Source organism: Typopeltis vanoorti, chromosome 14 (assembly GCF_054136105.1).
Source record: "Typopeltis vanoorti isolate ZY-2024b chromosome 14, IOZ_Tvanoo_1.0, whole genome shotgun sequence".
In the NCBI taxonomy this organism is placed as follows: domain Eukaryota; kingdom Metazoa; phylum Arthropoda; class Arachnida; order Uropygi; family Thelyphonidae; genus Typopeltis; species Typopeltis vanoorti.
In genome coordinates, this window is record NC_143562.1 from 93662240 (window position 1) to 93685332 (window position 23093).

General features: G+C 36.6%; 1 protein-coding gene across 3 annotated transcripts in view; it reads right to left on the reverse strand.

Moving 5' to 3' along the window:
• Positions 1 to 23093, reverse strand: part of LOC150099769 (protein BCCIP homolog) — a 100371-nt gene that overhangs the window by 19802 nt on the left and 57476 nt on the right. For all 3 annotated transcript variants that reach the window (XM_090403323.1, XM_090403324.1, XM_090403325.1), the window contains exon 5: positions 7667 to 7747. In XM_090403323.1, coding sequence (XP_090259449.1) covers positions 7667 to 7747 — 81 coding nt within the window. The remainder of the gene's footprint in view (positions 1 to 7666; positions 7748 to 23093) is intronic.

The window sequence follows — 23093 nt, forward strand, 5'->3', positions numbered from 1 at the left end:
GGTGAAAAACCACCCTGCTTAATGGAGCTATGAAATGGCTTGAAGTTCTATGTTTAGTCTCTAAATCAAGTGAATGGCTAGGTGAATAGCACCTCTACCTTATAATCAACAGCTGGAAACTGTTGACCTGAAACCTGAAGACATTCACAAAACATCCATACAATAGTGGGATGTGAGTTTTAATCCCATTAGTGTATGGATGTTTTGTGAATGTCTTCAAGTAGCAGACAATTTCTGTCATCCAATGTGTGAGATGTTTGTCCTTTTAACTATAAAATTTTTTATAATGTCAAATGCAAATATCCTTTATTTACTTGTAATTTAAAGAAGCCTTTTAGGCTGTTTTCTAAGAAATCATTCTGTGTGGCTGGCCACCATTTGCTAGCCGGTATGTCCATTGATGGTATACTTACTGTAGATCTTTGATGCATTTGTTCTTGAGAACCCTCGGGTTCTTACCACTTGGGCGATAGAATGACCCATCTGTCTTGCACCGATAATACATCAACGATCAAAGTCACTAAGATTGGCACGTTTACCCATGTTCATCGATTATGACACACTGCTGGGAAGCTACGATGTCTGCCTATTTACTGTCTGCATTTGGTTACGTTCGACTCTGTGCAGGAGATGCCAGTGTCAACTTCCTTTCACCCCATCTCTAATGTTTTGTCCATTGAGTGTATGTGTGGAAATTTCTCCTTGACCTCAAATGCTATTCACAGTTTTCTGATAATAGCGCTCTCCACTCATCCTGCTCATATGACAAACCCTGCAGTGCTCAAGCATCTCAAACTTCAAGATCTATGATAAGTATTCTGAACAATGATCATTACGACATGTCAATGGAGAAAACAATCTAGTCACCATCAATTCTTCCAAAATGCAGTTTGCTGGCTTTCTTGTAAAAAAAGACCTTAGTTCTTCTCCATAACTTATTTTAATGGTATTAATCCCACCAAACAAACAATTTTATTAAATAAAAAAAAAATGTTTATTAACTGGCTTATGTTTCGCTCGATTCCAAAACAGCATGTTATAGTTTACACATGACAATGAATAAGTGAAACAATTCAAATTGTAATGGACGAAAGATCTACCGGCTAGAATCTAAAGTCCTAATTTGGTGGATGGATTACACCCTCTAATGTAAAAAAAGAAGTATTACAGCTATGTAGGAGTAGATAACAGTCTCTCAAATTTTTGCCAAATTAATGCAACCCATACTTGTTCACATTACGAGAATTCTTCATCGCCAAGGCTGACTCTAAAAATAATCTTTCTGATCTGTAACGACTTCTAAATAGCACATTGGTTTTCTTCCATCTAATCCTGTGTGAAGGGGTGTGTGTGTGTCCAATACTGCCAACCTGACTTGCCATAATAATGGTAGCAAATGTATTTATGTTCTACAAGGTGAATGTCAACAGATCTTCCTATCTGCCCATAGTAGGCTAAGTCATAGTCACAAGGACCTTCACACACACACACACACACACACACACACACACACACACACACACACACACACACACACACACACACACACACACACACACACACACACACACACACACACACACCCCAGGATATAGTTTATCCTTAGAGAGCAGATCAGAGTTGCTAATTTAATATGCAATTTGAATGTGATGCGAAGGCCATGTTTTATTAGTACTTTGGCTATCTTTACTGATGTACCTCTTACATAGGGAATAGGAATAGCTGTGTTATGTTCTTATGTATAAGAGGAGGGAAAAGTAATGGGACTATGTAGTATTTTTTCTATTTTGTAGGTATTGTAGCCATTGGCCAATAAAGTATGGTGCAGATATTTAAGTTCTGTTTAAAGAGCTGTATAATTAGAACAAATAGTCTTAGCTCTGTGTGTAAGTATTTTTAAAATACCATAGTGTTGGGCTGGATGATGATGTGCTTGTTTATGTAGATATCTTCCTGTGTGTGTGTGTGTGTGTGTTGATTTTCTGTAAATGAAAAAAGATGGTGATCCATCTGAAAGGCAGGTGACTAATGTGAAAAGAAAAGGCAAACAGTTATTAGATTCTTTTTCTACTGTGAAGGGAACTTTGGGGGTGTTGGCTTTTTTTTTTTTTTTTTTTTTTTTTTTTTTTTTTTTTTTTTTTTAGGTAAGTGACAAAGGCATCCAGTGTCTTATCCATGGAGCCAAATGGCAAACATCATCAAAGCATAACCACACTAGGGTCTTGTATGTAGCCCTACATTCATAAAATTTTTTTTATATAAAATAGTTTGTTTGGTGTTATTAATATCGTTAAAATAAGCTATGAATAACATTCAATACCTAAGCTTGTCTATTAGATAGTTCTTCACCGCTCACTTTTGATAAAGCTCAACTTATCAGTCAAGACTAGATCTTGCTTCATGGGCTGGCATTGACTCTTAGTCTTTCCTGGCATAATCACATCATCTTCAGCTTCCAGAACTTGAAATACTGTTGCTTTTCTTCTGCCCAGTTGCTTACTCTGCATAAAATCTTGAATCCATCCAACCTTAGAATACTCCATTCACATTTGGGGTGGTGTGGTGCACCTAAGACTTCTCTAAAAATTCTTGATGCATTCCAGAAGAGTGGTTCAACTGATTGATGATCTCTCACTCATAGACTCTCCTTAGTCTCTGTATACTCTCATAGACAGACAGTTTCCACATTCTCTCTTTGGCAGGTATTTCCATGACTGTTCAGCAGAACTAGAATCCATTACACTCCCAAATTTCTGATAAATCCACACGAACAGCAGCAGAAGATGCCCAACATCCATTTATAGTTGAACTTTACTTAGCCTGTTACTCCCAGTCTTATCTATCTCATTTCTGTGAAGCAGCTTTCCCAATGAAGCATTTTCCAACAACCAGAACTTCCACTCTTCAAAAAGAGTATCAACAATTACTTTGCTCTTGACTACAGTCGACACGGCATTTATTTGCTATACACCTTGTGGACTCTGGTCCATGGAAGTAATGTTATAAAAAAAAAATAAAAAAAACCCTTAAAACTTGATGTATTGAATATCAGTTTCATAGCTGAGAATAAGAAGACTTCTAACATCCACATTTTAGTTATTGTATAAGAGGAGTTAAATGCTTGTTTTTCAGAAGACTCCAATTTGCACTTGCTAGCTGAGTGGACAAAGCCAACTACGAAGTTCTTGACTTTTTCATTTTCCAAAAATAGACAAGTGTAAAATAGGTATGCTATTTAGCATTTGTGCTTAGCTGAATCTACTAATTTAACCAGTTACCTCAATTCTGGTTTCATACAGACCATTTTAATGGTAAAAATTAAGAAAAACAAAATTTTTATCTCTATAGCATAAGCCAAAAACAACTCTAGGTTCAACAGCTATGATAATGAATGGTCACTATCACTCTACAAAAATGCTATTTCAAACATCCATTCACAGAATACAAAGACACTCAAAATTTGTTTTGTTCATCCTTATTTTCAATTAAAATGATAACACAAGTAAAGGAGAAGGCATATATTTCAACCTGAAAATTACAGGCCATCATTAGTGGCAAATGACAGTTTAATACAAAGTAGAACACAATGGATTAGGAAAAACTTTTATTGGGATTATATTGATCAAGTGTATATAATAAACAAATACGTTATACCAACTAGTTTCACCAACTAAGTCTGTTGGCATCTTCAGGGTACGTAACTGATGTAAGGCACTAAAAAGTAAAAAACTGTTACAAACTAAAATCAACCGATTCCAATTATATTAAACAAAGAACAGAGCGCGTACAATACATTCATAGAGCGTGGATGATCTCACTTGTTATTTAGGAACGTTCTATAGTTGGCACTATAATTCAGTTCTGGCGAGTTGAAGGATCTGATAAGGGTCTTCCAGATCACGGGCAAGATTAGTCCTTGGTTCCTGTTAAGGTTTTGTGTACAGCGGGCAACTGTTGTGGCCTCCTTAAAAATTCGGGAGCGGAAGTCCTCCATGTAAGGAATTGTGCTTCTATCCCACTCTATGGTATGGTTCGTTCTTGAGAAATGAAAAGCTAAACCCGATTTTTCTTCTCTGTTATTATTGACGTCACCTATATGTTCTTTTTGCCTAATTTCAAGGCTCCTTGAAGTTTGGCTGATGTAATTCAACCTGCACGAGTATGGTATATTATAAACTCCAGCATATTTGGAGAAAGGATGGCTATCTAAAGGATGAAATTAGGCAAAAAGAACATATAGGTGACGTCAATAATAACAGAGAAGAAAAATCGGGTTTAGCTTTTCATTTCTCAAGAACGAATCATACCATAGAGTGGGATAGAAGCACAATTCCTTACATAGAGGAGGACTTCTGCTCCCGAATTTTTAAGGAGGCTACAACAGTTGCCCGCTGTACACAAAACCTTAACAGGAACCAAGGACTAATCTTGCCCGTGATCTGGAAGACCCTTATCAGATCCTTCAACTCGCCAGAACTGAATTATAGTGCCAACTATAGAACGTTCCTAAATAACAACAAGTGAGATCATCCACGCTCTATGAATGTATTGTACGCGCTCTGTTCTTTGTTTAATATAATTGGAATCGGTTGATTTTAGTTTGTAACAGTTTTTTACTTTTTAGTGCCTTACATCAGTTATGTACCCTGAAGATGCCAACAGACTTAGTTGGTGAAACTAGTTGGTATAACTTAGTTGTTTATTATATACACTTGATCAATATAATCCCAATAAAAGTTTTTCCAGAGCTTTTTGGTCAAGAAAATTAAACGTTTTTTAACACACAATGGATTAATTTGAAACAACAGGAGCCATGTATAATGATGTGTAATTAAAATAAGACTTGCATGTTATTTTAATTACACATAACTAAAGTTTTAATTAATAACACAGTTAGTAACTAATAATAAAATGTCACCACATTTATGCCTTTGCACTGTTTCACATATAATATTAAAGCGCACTTGCTGTTTCAAATTAATCCATTGTTCACATTCTACTTTGTATTAAACTACCATCTGCCACTGATGGGGGCCTGTAATTTTCAGGTTGAAATATATGGCTTTTGAATAAATAATATTCCCTCCTTTCCTTGTGTTATCATGTGAAGCGAAGGAATCATATGACACAATTATCTTTAAAAGAACTATTTATTAGTCCTTATCTCCATTTTGTCTATATGCAAGTTATTCCTTGATAAGCTAAACAGATTTTATTGCAATTTGGTATTTGAAATCCTCATAAAAAATAATCCAAGCTATTTCAATTGTTGTAACAAGTTTTTCTAAGTAAACAAATCAATTTACTTTCTTAGAAAGTAAGAAAATAAATTACACTTGACAAGAAATTATACTCCTTTCATCCAAGCATGAGCGACAAAAATTTGCACCTGAAAATCTTCATAATTCTTATCAAGTACAATTTATATCTCAACTGTCATTTCAATTGGAACCCATAAAATTTATTAAAATATTTCAAAATTCAACTTACGCTAGATGGAATTAAATGACAGCTGGTACTTAGGATGTATGCTGAACATGTCTATTGAACTGAGTGTTGGTTAAAATCTACCCAAAATGGTAGTAATTATAGGTGAATATTAATATAATTTGGTATTCAGGATAAACAAAAATTTATCACCTTAATTATTGTTTCAATCAGGTCATGTTAAAAGCAAAATTTTGTTTTAAAGTACATAAACCAACAATGGCTCTACATTTAATTGTTATAAAGAATGATGTAACTATACAAGACTTATTATGAAACCTGTTTTTGACTGTCTTGTTTTATTATTATTTTTTAAGAACTAACAATGGTCTTTCACAAACAAAAAAATGAAGAACATTAATAAGTGAATCACTTAAAAAAATGACAGGAAAACAAACACCGATTATCATAATTCACGCTACACCAGATATCAAAAGCAGAAAACTGCAACCAAAGTTTGGAAAGAAACTAAGTCCAGTTTGAACATTGGACGATAAGAGTGAACAACATACACTATTACTATGAAGTTTAAGATTGCTTTCTCCCCACTTTTTTTTTTCATGTTAATGTGTACATTTAATTTTTTTTTATATACTATATATAAACATTTTTTTCCTTCATTATTTTTCTGTTTTGCAACTGAAACATGTTTTATTTATATGTTTACGTTATTCTCCATAAAAGTAAACACTGAGTTTGTTTAAATAAACACTAATACAATGATCTCTCTATTATCCACTCATCTTGAGGTAAATAACTGTTGGCCAGTTAAATGGATGTACAGTTAGAGGTTCATTCAAAGACGAGCAAACTGAGGTTACGGTTATTTGTTAGATAACTGGGAGATTATTATTATTATTTTTTCATGATAGCAGTTAAAACATTAAAAAATTATGAAGAAAGGGTGGATAAGGATATTTTGAAGAGGGATGACAGAGTTAAAATACTTAGCCTACAAGGAATACTATTGACATTATCCACCTTTTATTTTCTTTGTGCAAACAGCACAAAGAAATAAAAGGTGGAAATTGTTAAACAGTGAGGAATTCAACCTGTACAGATCAATCAACAACCACGGGTTCAATGCCCATAGGTGTCTAATGCCACCTTGATATGATTCTTCCATTGCATTCTATTTCATGCAAGATGACTCAGTTTGTGTACAGAGTTTCTGCACCATTTGACAATGCCATCACCCCATTCTCTATTTGGTCTTCCTCTTTTGTTCTTTCTCCTTCAATCTACCCAAACAGCAGCATTTTTAATTCATCGTTCATTCTACATATATGGCCAAATAGACGTAGTTTCCTTTTAATTATTTTCTGGATCAGGTTCCCTTTTGGTTGTATTCATCTATAGATTTCTTCATTATTCACTTTCTGGATCCAGCTTATTCTCAAGAGCTTTCTATAGCACTTTCTCTTGAATGCTAATATCTGCTTTTCAGATTCTCTCAGCAGTACCCAGGCCTCACATCCATAGAGCAGGCTGCTGAAGATACAGGTTTCCACAATGTGCAGTTTAGTGTGCATCTTTATAGCTCAGCTCTTCCATATTTTGTCCAGCTGTTGCTCTGGCTATTCAAATTGTTACCTCTTTCTTTGGGTCCAAATCATACATCATGTGGCATTCAAGATATGTGAAGTGTTTCACATTTTCCAGTTGAAATCCTTCAATGGTAACTTTGTTCAGTAACTCCTGTTGTTCGAATATCATTGTTTTAGTTTTTTCAAAATTGACATTTAGTCCATATCTTTTTTCTTCTGCATATAGTGTTAGCAGTGTCCGTTCCAGCCTTACTGCATCTTCTTCAATCAGGTCAATGTCAACTGCATAGCAGAAGTAGTTTATTCTCATGCCATTTATTGAAATGCCTTCTTCTTTAATCTTATCTAGCATTCTTCCCAGACGTATGATGAAGACGACTGGTGATATTGGGTCCCCATGTTTTGTGCCTTGACTAGTGGTAAACCAATCTCCAGTCGTACCTGCTATCCAGACTGTTGCTTGTGCTTGGCTTTTTATATCTTTTAACAAGCAGATCAATTTATTGTCCACACCATAGGATTCCAAGAGAGCATGTTATATTTTGGTCAATATTATCAAATAGTTTTTGATACAGATTATAAATTTTATACCTCGTTTTTAAAAAATATATTAAAAGGAAAGTAAACTTAACTTGTTTTGTGATGTTCACTACTGTGATTATGCCAAAATCTTCATCGTCATCATCTTCATCATCGTCATGAAAAGCACTTTGCTGAAAAGGAATAAAAGCTGTTAAAAGAATAAACACATTTGCAAATGTCCATCAAAATTGAAATACTATTTAGATGCTACTGAAATAACATGAATATGAAGCAAATTATTTGATAATAGTGATTAATAAAATGTTACACAGGAGCGAGCCTATGTTGCTCAGTGGAAGTAGCGAGTGCATCAACAGCACTAGGCTACCTGAAGAATGGTGACCTAAGTTGGTTTCTGGTCTCTGGAAAGTAAAGTATGAGGACAGACAGAGAATGCAAACTGCAGAGTATAGTGGATAGAAGGAAAAGGGGGTGAGACATGATCAAGATATATAAGTTGATGAGGGGTACCAGATTTTTCGTAGAATGTCTGAAGATGGGGAGAACAAGACGCCATCTCTGGAAGCTGTATAAGTAGGGTGTGAGCAAGATATGAGGCATAAATGTTTTGCATGGAGAGTGGTGAGCGATTGCAATGCATTGCCTGAGTGTAGTGAGTGCAAAGAGAGTGAATGCATTTAAGTCAACATATAATGAGCTGTGTGTGCCGTATTAAACAATAAATTGTTTAATACGGCATGAAACTATTGTATTGGATTAATTTTCATTCACTTCTCTTCCTGAGGTTTTCAGATTTTATCTAAGTTAGAATGATTTTACTGGTTATATTTTCAATTTGAAGTCATATGTTTAATATTTGCTGAAAAGCCTTCTATCTTCTTCTGCAGCTCTTCCCACTTAAGTAGGGTCGCTGTTTGTGGTGAGTCTCCTCCACAACCTCCTGTCTTGGGCTGTAGCCACATTCAAGTTCTTCATCCTCAAAGTCCTCCTCCACCATCTCCCCCCATCTCTTCTTTGGCCGTCCGCGCTCCCCCCCCCCCTGCACATCCATCTGCATGACCTTTTCCCAACATACTCTACCTCCCTCCTCATCACATGACCAAACCATCTCAACCTTGCCTCCTGTATCTTTGCTCCTAAGTTCGTAACGTTCACCATTCCCCTTACATAGTCATTTCTCAGCTGAAAAGCCTTCTATAATTAATCATAATTCCTCATTGCAAATAAACAGAAATATTGGTATTGCCATTTTATAGGAAGAAAGATGGAAAAGAGAGAGAGCCATGTAGAAGCAACATTTAGTGCTGCTGCAATTAGGCTTAATAGGGAATGATCAGTAAAATTTTGCACACATTTCTCAAGGAACTATAATTATTACATGAAGATTAACAGTACTATATTAAAAAATAAATGCCTGGACTAGAAGGTCAGCACTAACAAGACAAAAGACAATGAAAATAGGCAGAAGCATTGAAAATATCAACTGCATTGTGAATGGAGAACCTATAGAACAAGTAAAAAATTTCAGTTACTTAGGCACGATTTTTAGTGAACATGGTAAATTAAATATGGAAATAGACAACATAATCAACAAAGCTGGTATGGTAGGAAGTCAATTGAATAAATTTATATGGAATAAGAGAGAAATTAGTCAAAACACTAAATTATCAGTATACAATACAGTGTTCAAACCAATATTAATTTATTTATCTGAGAGCTGAGTCAGAAGTAAAACACTTGATCAAAGACTAGAGACCTGAGATGTATGAGTACTGAGAAAGATTAGGAGTGTGAACAGATGGAATCAGTGACAATATGATATTGAAAACAAGGATATTAGGTAAGAACTTGACATTGTTAGCATCAAGGAATGTGTTAGCAGAGCTAATCTCAGGTGGTATGGTCAATACCACCTGAGAATGGGAGAGGAAAGATTAGCAAAACAAGTGTTCTCTGCCAGGTTGGCAGAGAGAGACCAAGATATAGGTAAACTGATAAAGTAAAAAGTGCCTTAGAAGATAAAAATATAAGATCTGATAATGTTGAAGTCTTGACAAGTAACAGATTGATTTGGAGGAAAATTGTAGATGGGAAGTTAGTAATGATGTAAGTTTTTCATGTCAGTGGCGCACTCAGGATTTAATCTTGGAGGGGACCGAGTACTCGAGATTTGATCGGGGGGGGGGGGGGGGGGGGAACAAGCACTTGTAATTTAATCTTTGGGGGGGGGGGGGGCGGGGAGTTGAGTAGATGATTTGAGAATACACACTATGCATTGCATACGACCTATGACTGAGCAATTGCAGTGATCGCCAATACATGATACCCGTGATCTCTGGTCCGGCTTGGATAAACAAAGTATCCCCCGAGCACTACTTCGTTCGCCTTGCGTTCACAATGACTGCGATTCCTGAGAGCCAGAGAGTATTCCCACCTTATGTGACTGCTAATTCATAAGTAGCACTGTATAGAAATAGAAGACATGACACAACATAAATAAAAATAAAAAAAAAAGGATTTTAATTAGGAAAAGATTTTTGGAAAATTTTCTAGTCTTTTTTCCCTTTTTCTTTAGGGGGGGGCCATGGCCTCCCTGGGTGCAGCAATGTTTCATGTTGTACTATCATATACTGTACACCCCTTGAGAGTACATATCGGGAATTTGATGATGCCTGGGCTATGAGTTGTTGAAAATCTGGCTAATATATTGCCAAGGCTGTACAAATTAGATTTGTCAGATGTCGATTTGTAAGGATTACACGATACTTCAACTTCACAAACTTCATTACGGAGTACAGCGATTCACAGCAGTATGTTGTGCGTTGAAAATTTATTTCTGGAACTTGCTTCCAGAACTCAATCATAGACTGGGATTGATGGATCATCTTTAGACCCAGGGCCTCCTGTAATTCTATTAGTTCCATTTCTACAGCAGATGATTCCGTAACCAGAGGCTTGAGAATTGGACAACCATCATTGATCACATAAACCATGAATGGATTTACAAGAAAGGAGAAGCAAGGCTTCAGCTTCTGCAAGTCCTCGAACCTGTTTAGGAAATTATCAGGAAAAAAAAAAAAAAAAAAAAAAATCAGCTACCGCCTTTTTATTCCCATATAGGGAGCAGGCAAGACCGTTTTAGCCCTATTTAACTTTTGGAGACTGAGTGGGCAGTTCAATCTCCACTGGTGTCCAATCAGATGCAGTGAACAGACAGCTCAACAAGTGCTGCCATCTCATGGTCCCTAACACAATATACTTGATGTCTGAAAATAGTGTAGGTTCTTTGGTCGATTTTCTTGGGTTACTGGGACGAAAAACCAGAGTTTCTGGGAGAAAAAAACCCACTTGCCCATGCCAGAAATTGACTAACTCTGAAAGCGGTCGAAAAAAACTTTGAAAAATTTCCTCTAGTTGCCGGCTAGATTTGAAACCGTATCTTCCTTTGTGTGGCCAAGCATCATGGTGTATACAAACGGCACATCCACTGAGCTACGCAGCTGGCCTGGTTGGTCGAGTGGTTAGCATATCCACTCTCCACCCAAAAGGCTGTGGGTTCGAATCCCGCCATGGGCATGGATGTTTGTGATCATCTCTGAAAATACTAGTGGTGGGTGATAGATGAAGATGATGGTAGTTACGGTTCGTAGTAGTTGGTGGAGACAGAGAGTTGTCTGTCCTAAGCCTAATAACTGGGCTAAGACAATTATCAAGCAGTCATTGTAATTTATATCTCCCAGTTTATGGTCTTTTCTTTCAATATCAGAGAATGTATTTACTCTCCTTTTGACAGTGGGAAAATAACTTTGGGAAAGTTTCTTGACAATACTGGCAAACCTCGCTTAACGTGATTAATTAAACCATCAATTAATGCACACTAAGCAAAATCACATTAAGCAAATGCAATAAACAATAGGAATAATATTAATTCATTCATCAATTAGTGTAAATTAGGGAAAAAACAGTATAAGCTATATTAGAGAATAAAATCATCCAAGTTAATAAAAATCAATTGCTTAAATTTTTATTTAATTTTTTAATTATTTAATAAACATTTGATTGAGCTACTTTTTTTACAAAAAAAAAAAAAAAGTAAAGATACTTGAATCATGCTCAACTTTTTCATCTTTCCATGCAATTTGTGATAGCTGGTGAATGCTTTATCAAGATTTCAGTGGACTTCGAAGCTTCGTTCCATATCAGGATCAGCAAATAAAATTGCCTTAGCATGCTGCTCAATGTGATTGAAAACTAGCTCAAGTTCTTTTGCAGTTAGCTTCTTAGTCATAACGTTATCTTCTTGTTCGCACTCCTTATCTTCTTCTTCATATGCACACTGTTCTTCTAGTTGAAGGAGATCATGCTCACTTAACTGTTCTGAATGGGAATCAAGCAAGTTTCTCATATCATTATTATCCTGTTCATTAAATCCAATCTCTTTTCTAATTGTGATGATTTCTTCAAAAAATTAGATCTCGGATTTTGCGCACAATAAACAAACATAGGCTTCAGTTTAAAGTTGCCTTCTGCATTGGCTCCTAATAAAAGCATAAGATGATCTTTAGATACTTTGTATTCTGGTTGAGATTCTTCAGTTTTAGCTAGGAAAGTTTTTGTAGGCATACGCTTCCAAAAGAGACAAATTTCGGCGACGCTGAATACTTGTCGATTGTCATAATCACCCTCCTGAATTATCCTTTGCAATTCTTCATGAAACTTGGCTGCAAAATCTTTATCAGCACTAGCAGATTCCCCAGTTATTCTTACATTATGCAGTCCAGTTAGTTTTTAAAACGGTCAAACCTTCCTAAACTCGCAGTAAAGATTTCACATTCCTCTTGAAATTTGGTCTCTTTCAAATGAGGTAAAAATATAGAGCTTTTGCCTGAATATTCCCTGTACTAAGATCTTTTTTGGTTATAATCCTCAATCCAGAGTGATAGAAGATGCTCCATCTCGATCAGTAAATGCCTTCTATTTCGGGTGATCTGCACGCTTAAAGCAGTAGCAACTTCCCTTGTTTTTTGTATTCTTTGCTCTTATTTCATATAGACCAAACTGTTGACTCGCTGTATCCCAGGTCTCCCACAATCATTGTATTACTAGCGCTACTTTCATGTCTCTTAATGACTTCCAGCTTTTCCGCTCGCTGCAGATCTGTGACAAAAAATTTAGCATAACGCAACAAAAATCACATTAACTGATTAATCACTCTTGCGTAAAACAGGCGATGGTATCATTTCACTCAATTGCGCTAACTGATTATCGCACACATCGAATTTACGTTAAGTGGGGTTTTCCTGTATGTCTCTGAAAAACTCTCATTTTATTCTGAAAGTTGACTGAGTAAGATCAGAAACAATCTCATCCTTCCCCTGGAGTGCCAAGTTGAGAGATTGTAGATGATTCGTTATATCAGTTAAGGAACATTACATCTTGCATTCATTCATCATATTTCCACAGCTGAGGATAGAATATTTTCTTTTCTTCAATAGAAGTAATAATAGGCTCCAACAGATCAACAAACCTACTTAAGACATTGCTAGGTTTATAAGAAAGATTCCAGTAATTAGACAGGGCCTAATTCTACACCAAGTTTGGTCAGCATTGATAAAAAATATACCCAAGTCAGACCTCAGACAATGTGAACGTGAAGAACAGAACATGACTGCATCCAGCATTGTTCAAACTTAGCATTGTACTGAATCTGAATTCAGATATTTAATTTAATGAACAGTTAGACGGCCACAACTGCATAGAATGAATTATTTTGAGTAATTTCTTATTTCTTGTGTTTAAACTTTTAGTTACCTTTGACCCCTGAAGATGTAAGTCAAACGACTTACGAAACTTGTCGGGTTTTTTTTATTGTTATTTATCTTAATAAACATGTGGTTCAATTACTGGAATCTTTCTTATGAACTGCTAAACCACAGAAACCTATGCCTACAATTGCTGGGTTTATCTTCAAGCTCCAGTTCAATAAAATTTTTGTACTGTTGGTGGTCTTACAATTTAAGCATATGAAATTAACAATTTCAAGAACAGATTTCATAACATCTTCATACTTTTAAGTATTTGGCTGCCAGATGTTCATGATGAATAATGTAATGAACAGAGGGAAAGAAAACTGGGATTACTTTTCATAAGTGCAATTAATACACTTTTCACTGCCATTGCAGGTGCTCTACTGCAACACCACCGACCAGTTTATCCAGTGGAATATCAGCATTTGTTAAGGCTCTGTCAAGCACATTTTTAATGTCAACACCATCAGTTGTTTCTTTTAGTGCTACTAACCTTAACATCTCTTCTTTTGCAGTTACATCAGCAGAAACATAACAAAGAAATACTGCCAATTGTGGAGGTGTCTGTAGATTCCTCAAGAGCTAAGCTGAATGTAAAGGAATTCTTTATGTCATTTTGCATTTTGTCTGTAACATCAGTACTGATCTGGGAGATACGCCTCTCTATGTGGTATGAAGCTGGTGTTTGTGCTATTAGTTGCTGAAGTCTTGTGTTATTTTAATTTAACACTTCAACTTCAGCTAAATACTTCTTAACAAATTCATCACCAGAATATGGATGGGAATTTAGCATGAGCAATATTCCATGATATAACAAAACTACTTTCAGTTGTCATATCAGCTTCCTTACTGAATGTTGTCAACAATATATAGCAACCTACAGCTGCCAGCTATAGGTTGCTAATCAGACAAAGTTTTTGTGATTTGTTTCATAGTAGCATTTTAACTTAATGACTAAGGGAGACATTGTGGATAAGGTACAAAGGTTAACCTGCTTTAATGGTGAATGCAAAATCTTCCTCCCACTCTTGGTTAAAATTTCTGCTTTCATCTCATATTTTCAGTTCCTACACGAAATTTTAGCTGACATTCTAAAAAAATTGAAGTTAAAAGAAACAATAATCTCCAATGCCTGCAATGTAACCAAACTCTACAGCACTAAGTATCACTGGATACTGAACGAACGAAGATGGGCTGGCATTCAACTAATGTTTCCCAAATCTGTCAAATGGTTCAGTACTTTATCTTAATTATATTCATTTGTGAAAATGCTGTCTTATACAAATACATTGAACCAAAGCAGGCACACTAATTTTCTTCTCATTTGCTTAAATTGGGATACTTGTCACTTGGCCAATATTTCTAAAAATTATTTTATGATTGCCCTTGCTTTGACAAAATCATTTTGTAAGGTTACTGCTACCCTTAAGTTTGAGAATATCCATCTGAAAGATAGTTGAAAGATTTTCTACAGTTGTTTTAACTTTTATGTTATAATCATATGGAAAATTCATAAATAAAACTACTCAGCCAATTTTTTTTTTAAAATCCTGGAAAAGATTATCAAAATCTGCAATAATGTTCCTAATTTCTTTGATGTATTTAATTCTGTTGAAATTGGCATTAGTAGAACTTTTTAGTTATGCCATCATGTTTGGAAAAGAAGACAAGTATTGTCTTCAAATCTGGACAAAAACAGATTTCATTTCTGCTTAAAAGCATTTACAAAACTTATCGTCTGATTATTTGTTTATTCTGACCTTGCAAGCTCCAAAGTTAATTTATTTGATTTGGTTGTAGCATTGTCAAAATGCTAAATCTAATAAAACAATTTTTTTAATAATTTCTAATAAACAAATATCTTACGATGCTTGTAATCATTATTCTTGCGACCCATTCCACTAATTCACAACTCTCTAAGCAAAAAATCTAGTCCTCCCCCCCCACTAATCACACCTTTATTCAACTTCCCCTGCATCAATCATATAAAACCTTTTAAGCAACTTAAAGGTTTCTATCATATCCCCTCTCTTTCTCCTATCAACCAACTTCTGCAATCCACACACCCTCAATCTATCTTCATAGAGAACATTCCACAGACCACTCACTATCTTGGTCACTTGCCTTTGAATCCTCTCCAACAATGACTTGAGCACAGCAATCCAAATGTGGGCATATCAAGGCCTTATAAAGAGGAATGACAGTTCCTTATCTCTACTTGTTAATGTGTTCTTCAACAGCCAAGTAATCTTATGGGCTACCCTAGTGATGTATCCTCTAAACTTTAACTCTGTCTACTGCCACCCCTAAATCTCTAGCTTCATCTATTTCCTAGAGTACAGTGCCATCAATGTGATACGTGCCTTGTAATTTATTTTTCTTGAAATGCATAACTTTACATTTCTTCACATTAAACTGACACCCATTATCTTTTGCTCATACTGACAGCTTATTTATATCGTCCTGCAAGCTCTCCACATCACCTTGATTAAATATTACTCTACCTAATTTTGCATCATCAGCAAACTGAATAATTTTTTTCAGGTTCATTTATGTACAAATTAAACAGCAATGATCCAAGCACTAAACCTTGTGGCACACCATAAGTCACTTGTTTTCACCTTGATTCTGCCACACCACTCCACTTTTTGATATCTGTCCAGCAGTCACTCTCTTATCCATTTAACTAGTGTCATATTTATCCTCATTTGTTCTAATTTGAGTAACAGAGTTCAATTTGGTATTCTGTCAAATGCCTTTGCAAAATCATCATGTAGCCATTTCCTTTATCCAACTCAGCTGTTACTCTATTATAAAAAGTTAGTAAATTACTAAAGCATGAACGGCCTTTCACAAAGCCATGTTGACCCATATAAAGTATTACATTTTTATCTAACCATTTTTAATTCTCTTTTTTACTGATTTTTCTAATATTTTTACCACCACACCTGAGATACTGATTATTCTATAATTTGCTACTGCTGCAGTCTCTTAGAACCTCTCTTATGCAAAGGAACTATTTTGCCCTCTTTCCACTCTCTTGGAACTCTACCAGAGCTGAGACTTAAAGAGCCTAGACAAAGGCATTGCCAGTTCCTTGCACATTCTTGCAAAACCCTAGCAGATATCCCATCTAATCCCACAGCTATATTTATACTGAGATTCTGCAATATCCTAAGAACCTCCAATTCATCCATGTCTATTCTCACATTAGTTTGTCACATAGCCTTGCAAAGTGTCACTTAGTAACTGAACTATTTTACCACTTCGGTCTGCTTGTAACCATCATCACTCATTAAGGTTAATCTTCCATAGTCATTCTTCCTCCTATTTGCCACATAATGAAAGAACTCTTTGGGATTTTCTTTTGGCCTGCTTGGCTAGATTCTTCTCATATCTGATTTTGCCTTCCTTGTCATGCTGGTCCTTTCTTGCCTGAGCCTTGTTCTGTTCATGAGTTTGCTGGTCACCTTTCTCTTGATATACCCTCTATAGTATTTTCTTCTTCTGCAGCTCATGCTTAATGATGTACCTCACCCATCTAACTCCAACCCAATTAACCCTTCTTATCCTAGGTATACAATTTAATACTGCATCTGCTAGATGATCCTTAGCTATATCTTATGCACTACTAACATCCTTAACCGGCAGTGTTTTATGCCACGGTACAGATTTAAGCTCCTTCCTAAGCATGTCATAATCACCTGCCTTGTAGTTCCACAAATACCCCTTCTGGATAGAATATTCTTCATGTTTTACAATCTCACAAGTCAAGACAAGGTAACAATATTGCCTCCAATTGGTGAAAGTGACCACATGGTCACTTTCACCAATTGGAGGCAATATTGTTACCTTGGTTATGGATAGCTCTTCTGATACCATGACTAGGTCCAATACTCTCCTACCTCTAGTCCCTTTCATCACGTGCTGCTCCAAGTAATCATCTCTTAGCAGGCATATAAATTCTATTTCCTTCCTGCTATGTGATCCTTCCAGTCTATATCTCCACAGCTGAAGTCCCCTATAATAATCATTTGACGTGTGTTCATTGTACTAATTTGGCGATGCATGTCTTCCAAATCATCTGTGGAACTCCCTGGCTTATAGCAACAACCAACTGTATATTTTGTTTTACTGGCCTTAATCTCACACCAAATTGCTTCAAATGAAAAGCCACACTCCCACCTGTCTCCTATTCTTTTTGGCTGCAATTCATCTACTATCATCATCAGCCATACTTCTCCTCCATCCTAACTTCTCTATCTTCCCTGAAAATACTAAACCCCTTCAGATTCAATCCAAGTAACTGCATCGTCTGCTGTTAGCCAAGTTTCACTAATGGCTACTTTTGGCGAAGTTGCACTAATCAATGCCAAAAATTGGCATTGGTTACTCCTCCCTCTTGTTTCTGGCATTAGTATATAGAAATTGCAGCATCCCTTTAGTCTTCCACCAACCTTCACTTTCTGAATTAATTACCCTATTCAAATTTTTGCTTAAGAGACTAGATTCCCCACTTGGTCATTCTCATACTCACTTGCTTCATGGATGCCTTCACACAAACTCACTTGCTTCCACCCTAATTGCTTCAGTTTTTCTGAATTTGCATGCTCAGTGAACAAGACTCTCTCCTGACACCTAACACCAAAACCATTTAGATGCAGTCCATCAGCACTGTACAAATCCTTCGTTCCGTAATCAGACCACACATCCACAAATTCAACATCATTCCTTGCACAATCTACATATAGACTCCTTGGCTATCAATGCCCTCCTCCTCAATTTGCCTCTAGCATAGCATGGTAGGAGACTTACAATCTTCAATTGCTCTACAGTTTAGCCTTTTCTAACAACTCCTTTACATCTTCCCTCGTAGAATACTTCATGCCTCACAAATCATTTGTACTAACCAAGACAATCATTTCTTTCGACTTACACTTTTGAATCTGGATGGCGTGGCTAATATCATGAATTTTGCACCTGCAAAACACTTAATACACAATCTCTCTCCAGTTTCAATTTCCTTCCACATATTCTTTAATTATCTCGATGAATACATTTCAAACATACTGCACTGAATAAGATCCTGCAAATTCAAATCGCTGGACAACATGGTCTTTGCCACCATTGTTCGTTGCACTGGGGCTATGTTGACAATATCACAATTGTTGGCATGGCACAAAACTGCTTAATATCGCAAGTTTCTTGGCAAAATCTTTACGTGAATAACATTGTGGACACTCCCTGCTATATATGAACATATCGAGAAATATGTTTTTGTACAAAGAGATAGAATAATCTGCTGGTCAACTTATTGTTTATTACATGGTCATCCTTCAGATACAATGCTGTTTAATGTAGTCAAGTACTGCAGTCTGCAGCAGGGCATAATTTGAACAGAAAGCCCTAGCTCTGTGTTTTAGGTTTCAACTAACCCTTAACTTTTTTTTTTATGTGATTCCCACTCACAAAAAGGTTGTAAGCCTATAGTACATCAGTATCATAATTGGGCTCTATACATAATCTGGAAACCTTGTTCTCGAGACCAAACATGAAATTTTTTCCCAAGCCACTTCATTTCCTAACTCTCACCAGGGGCTGTAGATCGACATCCATCCCAGCACTTAGAGGGTCTCCTTATCATGCACCCCTGTCTCCTATTTTCAACTACGTCATCGATTAGTAATTTAAAATCATTCACTGATGATTTTAAATTTATAGACTTTACCAGATAAGTCTTGCAAGAACTCTTCAACCAAGCAACTAACTTCATGTATTAAGGATGATTATCGACATACCTCTGGATGGGTGCTTGATGGACGGACACTAATTATGACTGCCTCAGCTGAACAAAGGAGATGGGCTTTAATGATGTGCCATTCGATCAATGATGCTGCACTAAAAGAATCTAATCACATTCTTCTCAACATCAGTGGATAAAGGATGTTACTCTCTTCCTGCCTGCCTGGATCTGAATATTGAGATTTAATGACAACAAGAGTCAATGTTCTGCTGACTTGAATCTGTACAACTCAGGGAAGAAATGATGACAAGATCTGCAGAACAGGCTGGTAGAGTACAGAAACCTTGGCTCATGTTGCTCAATATTGTTATCGCACACATAGAGTGAGCATGTATCAGAAGATACAATGCAACAGTAAGGGTTTATAGAGAATATGCTGAAGAACAAAGGTTGGATAACAACATTAGAACCACACTATAGTGTTGGACTCAGGAAGCCTGACCTTAGAATATTGAGGAGATGAGTTAGTTATCAATATACAAATTGTGGGTGCTGGGACTATCTTCCATCATGATAAACCTGCCTGCTATGCTGAAAATCAAGACTTGGTGTGGCTACTTCATAAAAACCACATTGTACCAAAATTTTTACCTCTGCAACAACCAGGAAATGTGATAAGAGGAAGTATATCTGTGGAATTCTTGTGTTTAGATGGGAGATGAAATGCCTTCAAAAAATTCATGTTTGTATATAAGTACCGTATATGTCAGCGTTTAAGACAACTCTCAAATACTACAGAAAACCCCTCGAAATCAAAAGGGAAGCTTAATTTCTTGGATGAACATTTAGGTAGTTACAATAGATCGTTATATAAGAAAATAGGCAGTGTTTATAAACAAATCAGATTAATTTTTTGTTATATAAATTTATTTAAAATATTACAATAGATGTAAGTCTTAAAAAACAAATGATTATAACCTCAATTTTCATGTTAATTTTCTTCATCATCTGTTGAAAATAGTTCTTCAGATTCATTGTTTAAATGATCATCATATGGATCCCAGTTCGAATCCAGTGAATTGATTTAGTTTTCATCGTCATTAGTGTCCCACAACAGATCATCTTCCGTACCATCCATAAGATTAGAGATACCACACTTTTTAAATGATTTTATTACAGTCTCTACTTTTACTTTATTCCATGCTTTGATCACAAAATTGCACAGCATATCAAGTGATGCAGTGTGCATAGATCCACCGTTTGTGAATGATTTTTAACAGTCAACATCCAATTATTCCACACTTCTCACATGTTATCTTTAAATGGTTTGTTCAAGCAAACATCTAGTAGTTGCAATATAGAAGTTAAACCACCTGGTATAACAGCAATTTTTGTGTTCTTTTTTTCTAGAAGACTTTTAGTATTTTCAGTTAAATAACTATGAAACATATCCCATACTAATAAACTGTGTTTCTTCATTATACTGCCTGGTCGCGTGTTACATTATTTATCCATAATTTCACACCATTTTGGTCCATCCATCCTTTTTAGTATTTCCAGTTAAATGACTAAGAGCTCTGGATTTTCTCAACTGATTTCAAGGTGCTCTTTGTGTGCCATGAGGAGCACATTAGTGGCATGGTGGACTTACTACAGAATGATTAATCAAATCCCTAGGTCTGGAGTTGAATAGCACAAGGTAGTATAGCGAGGCTTAGGCCTCTTCTGTTCATAGATGTAGGATCATAGCATATAGCACTGTATTTTAGTGTGAAGTTACAAAAAAAAATTCCAATAAGCAAGGTGGTGGTCTCACACTGCACAATGAAATTCATCTCCCACTTAAAGACAATCACAAACATCTATACCATGGCAGAATTTGAACATACAGCCCATTTTTGGTTGGGGGAGCAGACAAGCTAACCATTTGGCTAAGTCCACTATAACCAATATCAATAATTATTATTACGGTCGACTCCAGGGAGTCCTTACTTATCCAGGGAGGCCCTAAACATCATGTCCACACAACTATTCGGCATTCTCACAGTAACTATCATACCTTGCCTTGAACTCATTCACTGTCATAGCACCCACAACAGACTCTGGCAGCTTATTCCACTCATTCACCACTCTAAAAGTAAAGAACCCATCTCTAACAGCCTTGCCCAGCTTCCATAGATGTCCCCTAGGTCTCCCACCACCAGTCCTGATCTCAAAACTTCCTCTGAATTAATCCTATAGAAACCCTTCAGCAATTTGAATGTCTCAATCATATCTCCCCTTTTCCGCCTATCAACCAATTTCTGCAACCTAAAAATCTTCAACCTGTTTTCATAAGGTTTATTCCATAGACGTGCTATCATCTTGGTCACTCGCCTCTGGATCCTCTCCACCTCCTCCCCATCAAGAAGAAACCTAGGTGACAAAATCTGGGCACAGTAGTCGAGATGAAGTCTTATCAAGGCTCAGTACAGAGGACCAATAACTTGCTTGTCTCTGCTCGTCAAAGTATTTTTCAACAACCAAGTGATTTGGATGAGCTGATTTAGCCACTTTTGCAATGTGCCCCCCCTAAACTTCATCTCCCTATCCACCAACACTCCCAAGTCCCCGGCCTCATCAATTTCCTGGAGCACAGTTCCACCAATGTGGTATACTGCTGCTAATCTTTTCATCCCAAAATGCATAACCTTACATTTTGTCACATTAAATTGACATCCATTCTCCTTAGCCCAGAACTCCAATCTATCCAAATCATCATGCAAGATTTTGACATCTTCTGCATTCACTATTGCCCTACCCAACTTTGCATCATCAGCGAACAAATAAACTGTTCCTCTTAGATCCTTCCCTATATCGTTAATGAACAAATTAAACAGCAGTGGTCCAAGAACAGAACCCTGTGGCACACCACAAGTCGCAGGCCGTCGTTTGGACTCTACTCCTGAATAAACTACTCTCTGATATCTCTTCATCAACCACCCACCTATCCATCTCACCAACCCTATATCCATTCCCATATGTTGCAGTTTATGGATTAAAATTCCATGTGGTATCCTGTCAAAAACCTTAGCCAGGTCCAGCAGTATCACTGTAAACCCATTACCCTTATCCAGTTCAGCCGTCACTGTGTTATAAAACTTGAGCAAGTTACTGAGGCATGATCTACCCTTCACAAAGCCATGCTGCCCCCCCCCCCCCCTACAGTATCGCATTTTCATCAATCCATTCCTGTATTTTTTCCTTGACTACTTTCTCTAAGACCTTGACAACGACTCCTGATATGCTGATCGGTCGGTAATTTGCAACAGTAGTCTTGGATCCTCCTTTATGCAGTGGAACTATTTTCCCCTCTTTCCACACCTTCAGAACTAAACCAGACCCGAGACTCAGATTAAACAACATGGTCAAGGGCACTGATAATTCTTCAGCCGCTTCACGTAAGACCCGTACCGGTATACAATCCAATCCCACAGATGTATTCACATTAAGGTTCTGTAATAGACTATTCACCTCCACTTCATTCATCACAATTCCTGTATAAACTAATGGTTCCTTCATTCTTTCAATGTCACCACCTGGATGATATACTCTTGCAAAGTGTTCACTCAGTAATTCCACTATATCGACTGATTCAGTGACCTCCTTACCATCGGCATTCCTTAAAATCATTCTGCCATTTACAGTTTTTTTTTTTTTTTTTTGCTTGCAGCATATTGAAAGAACTGTTTGGGATTCTCTTTAGCTTGCATGGCTAGTTTCCTTTCATAATCCGCTTTTGCTTTTCTTACCATACTCGTTACCCTTCTGGCCTGTGCTTTATACCGTTCATGTGCCTGCAGGTCACCTTTCGCTTTAAATTCCCTCCACAGTTGTTTCTTTTTTTGCAGCTCAAGCTTAATGGTGTTATTCATCCATTTAACCCCTACTTGTTCCCCTATTCGGACCTTAGGTATACAACCAGCC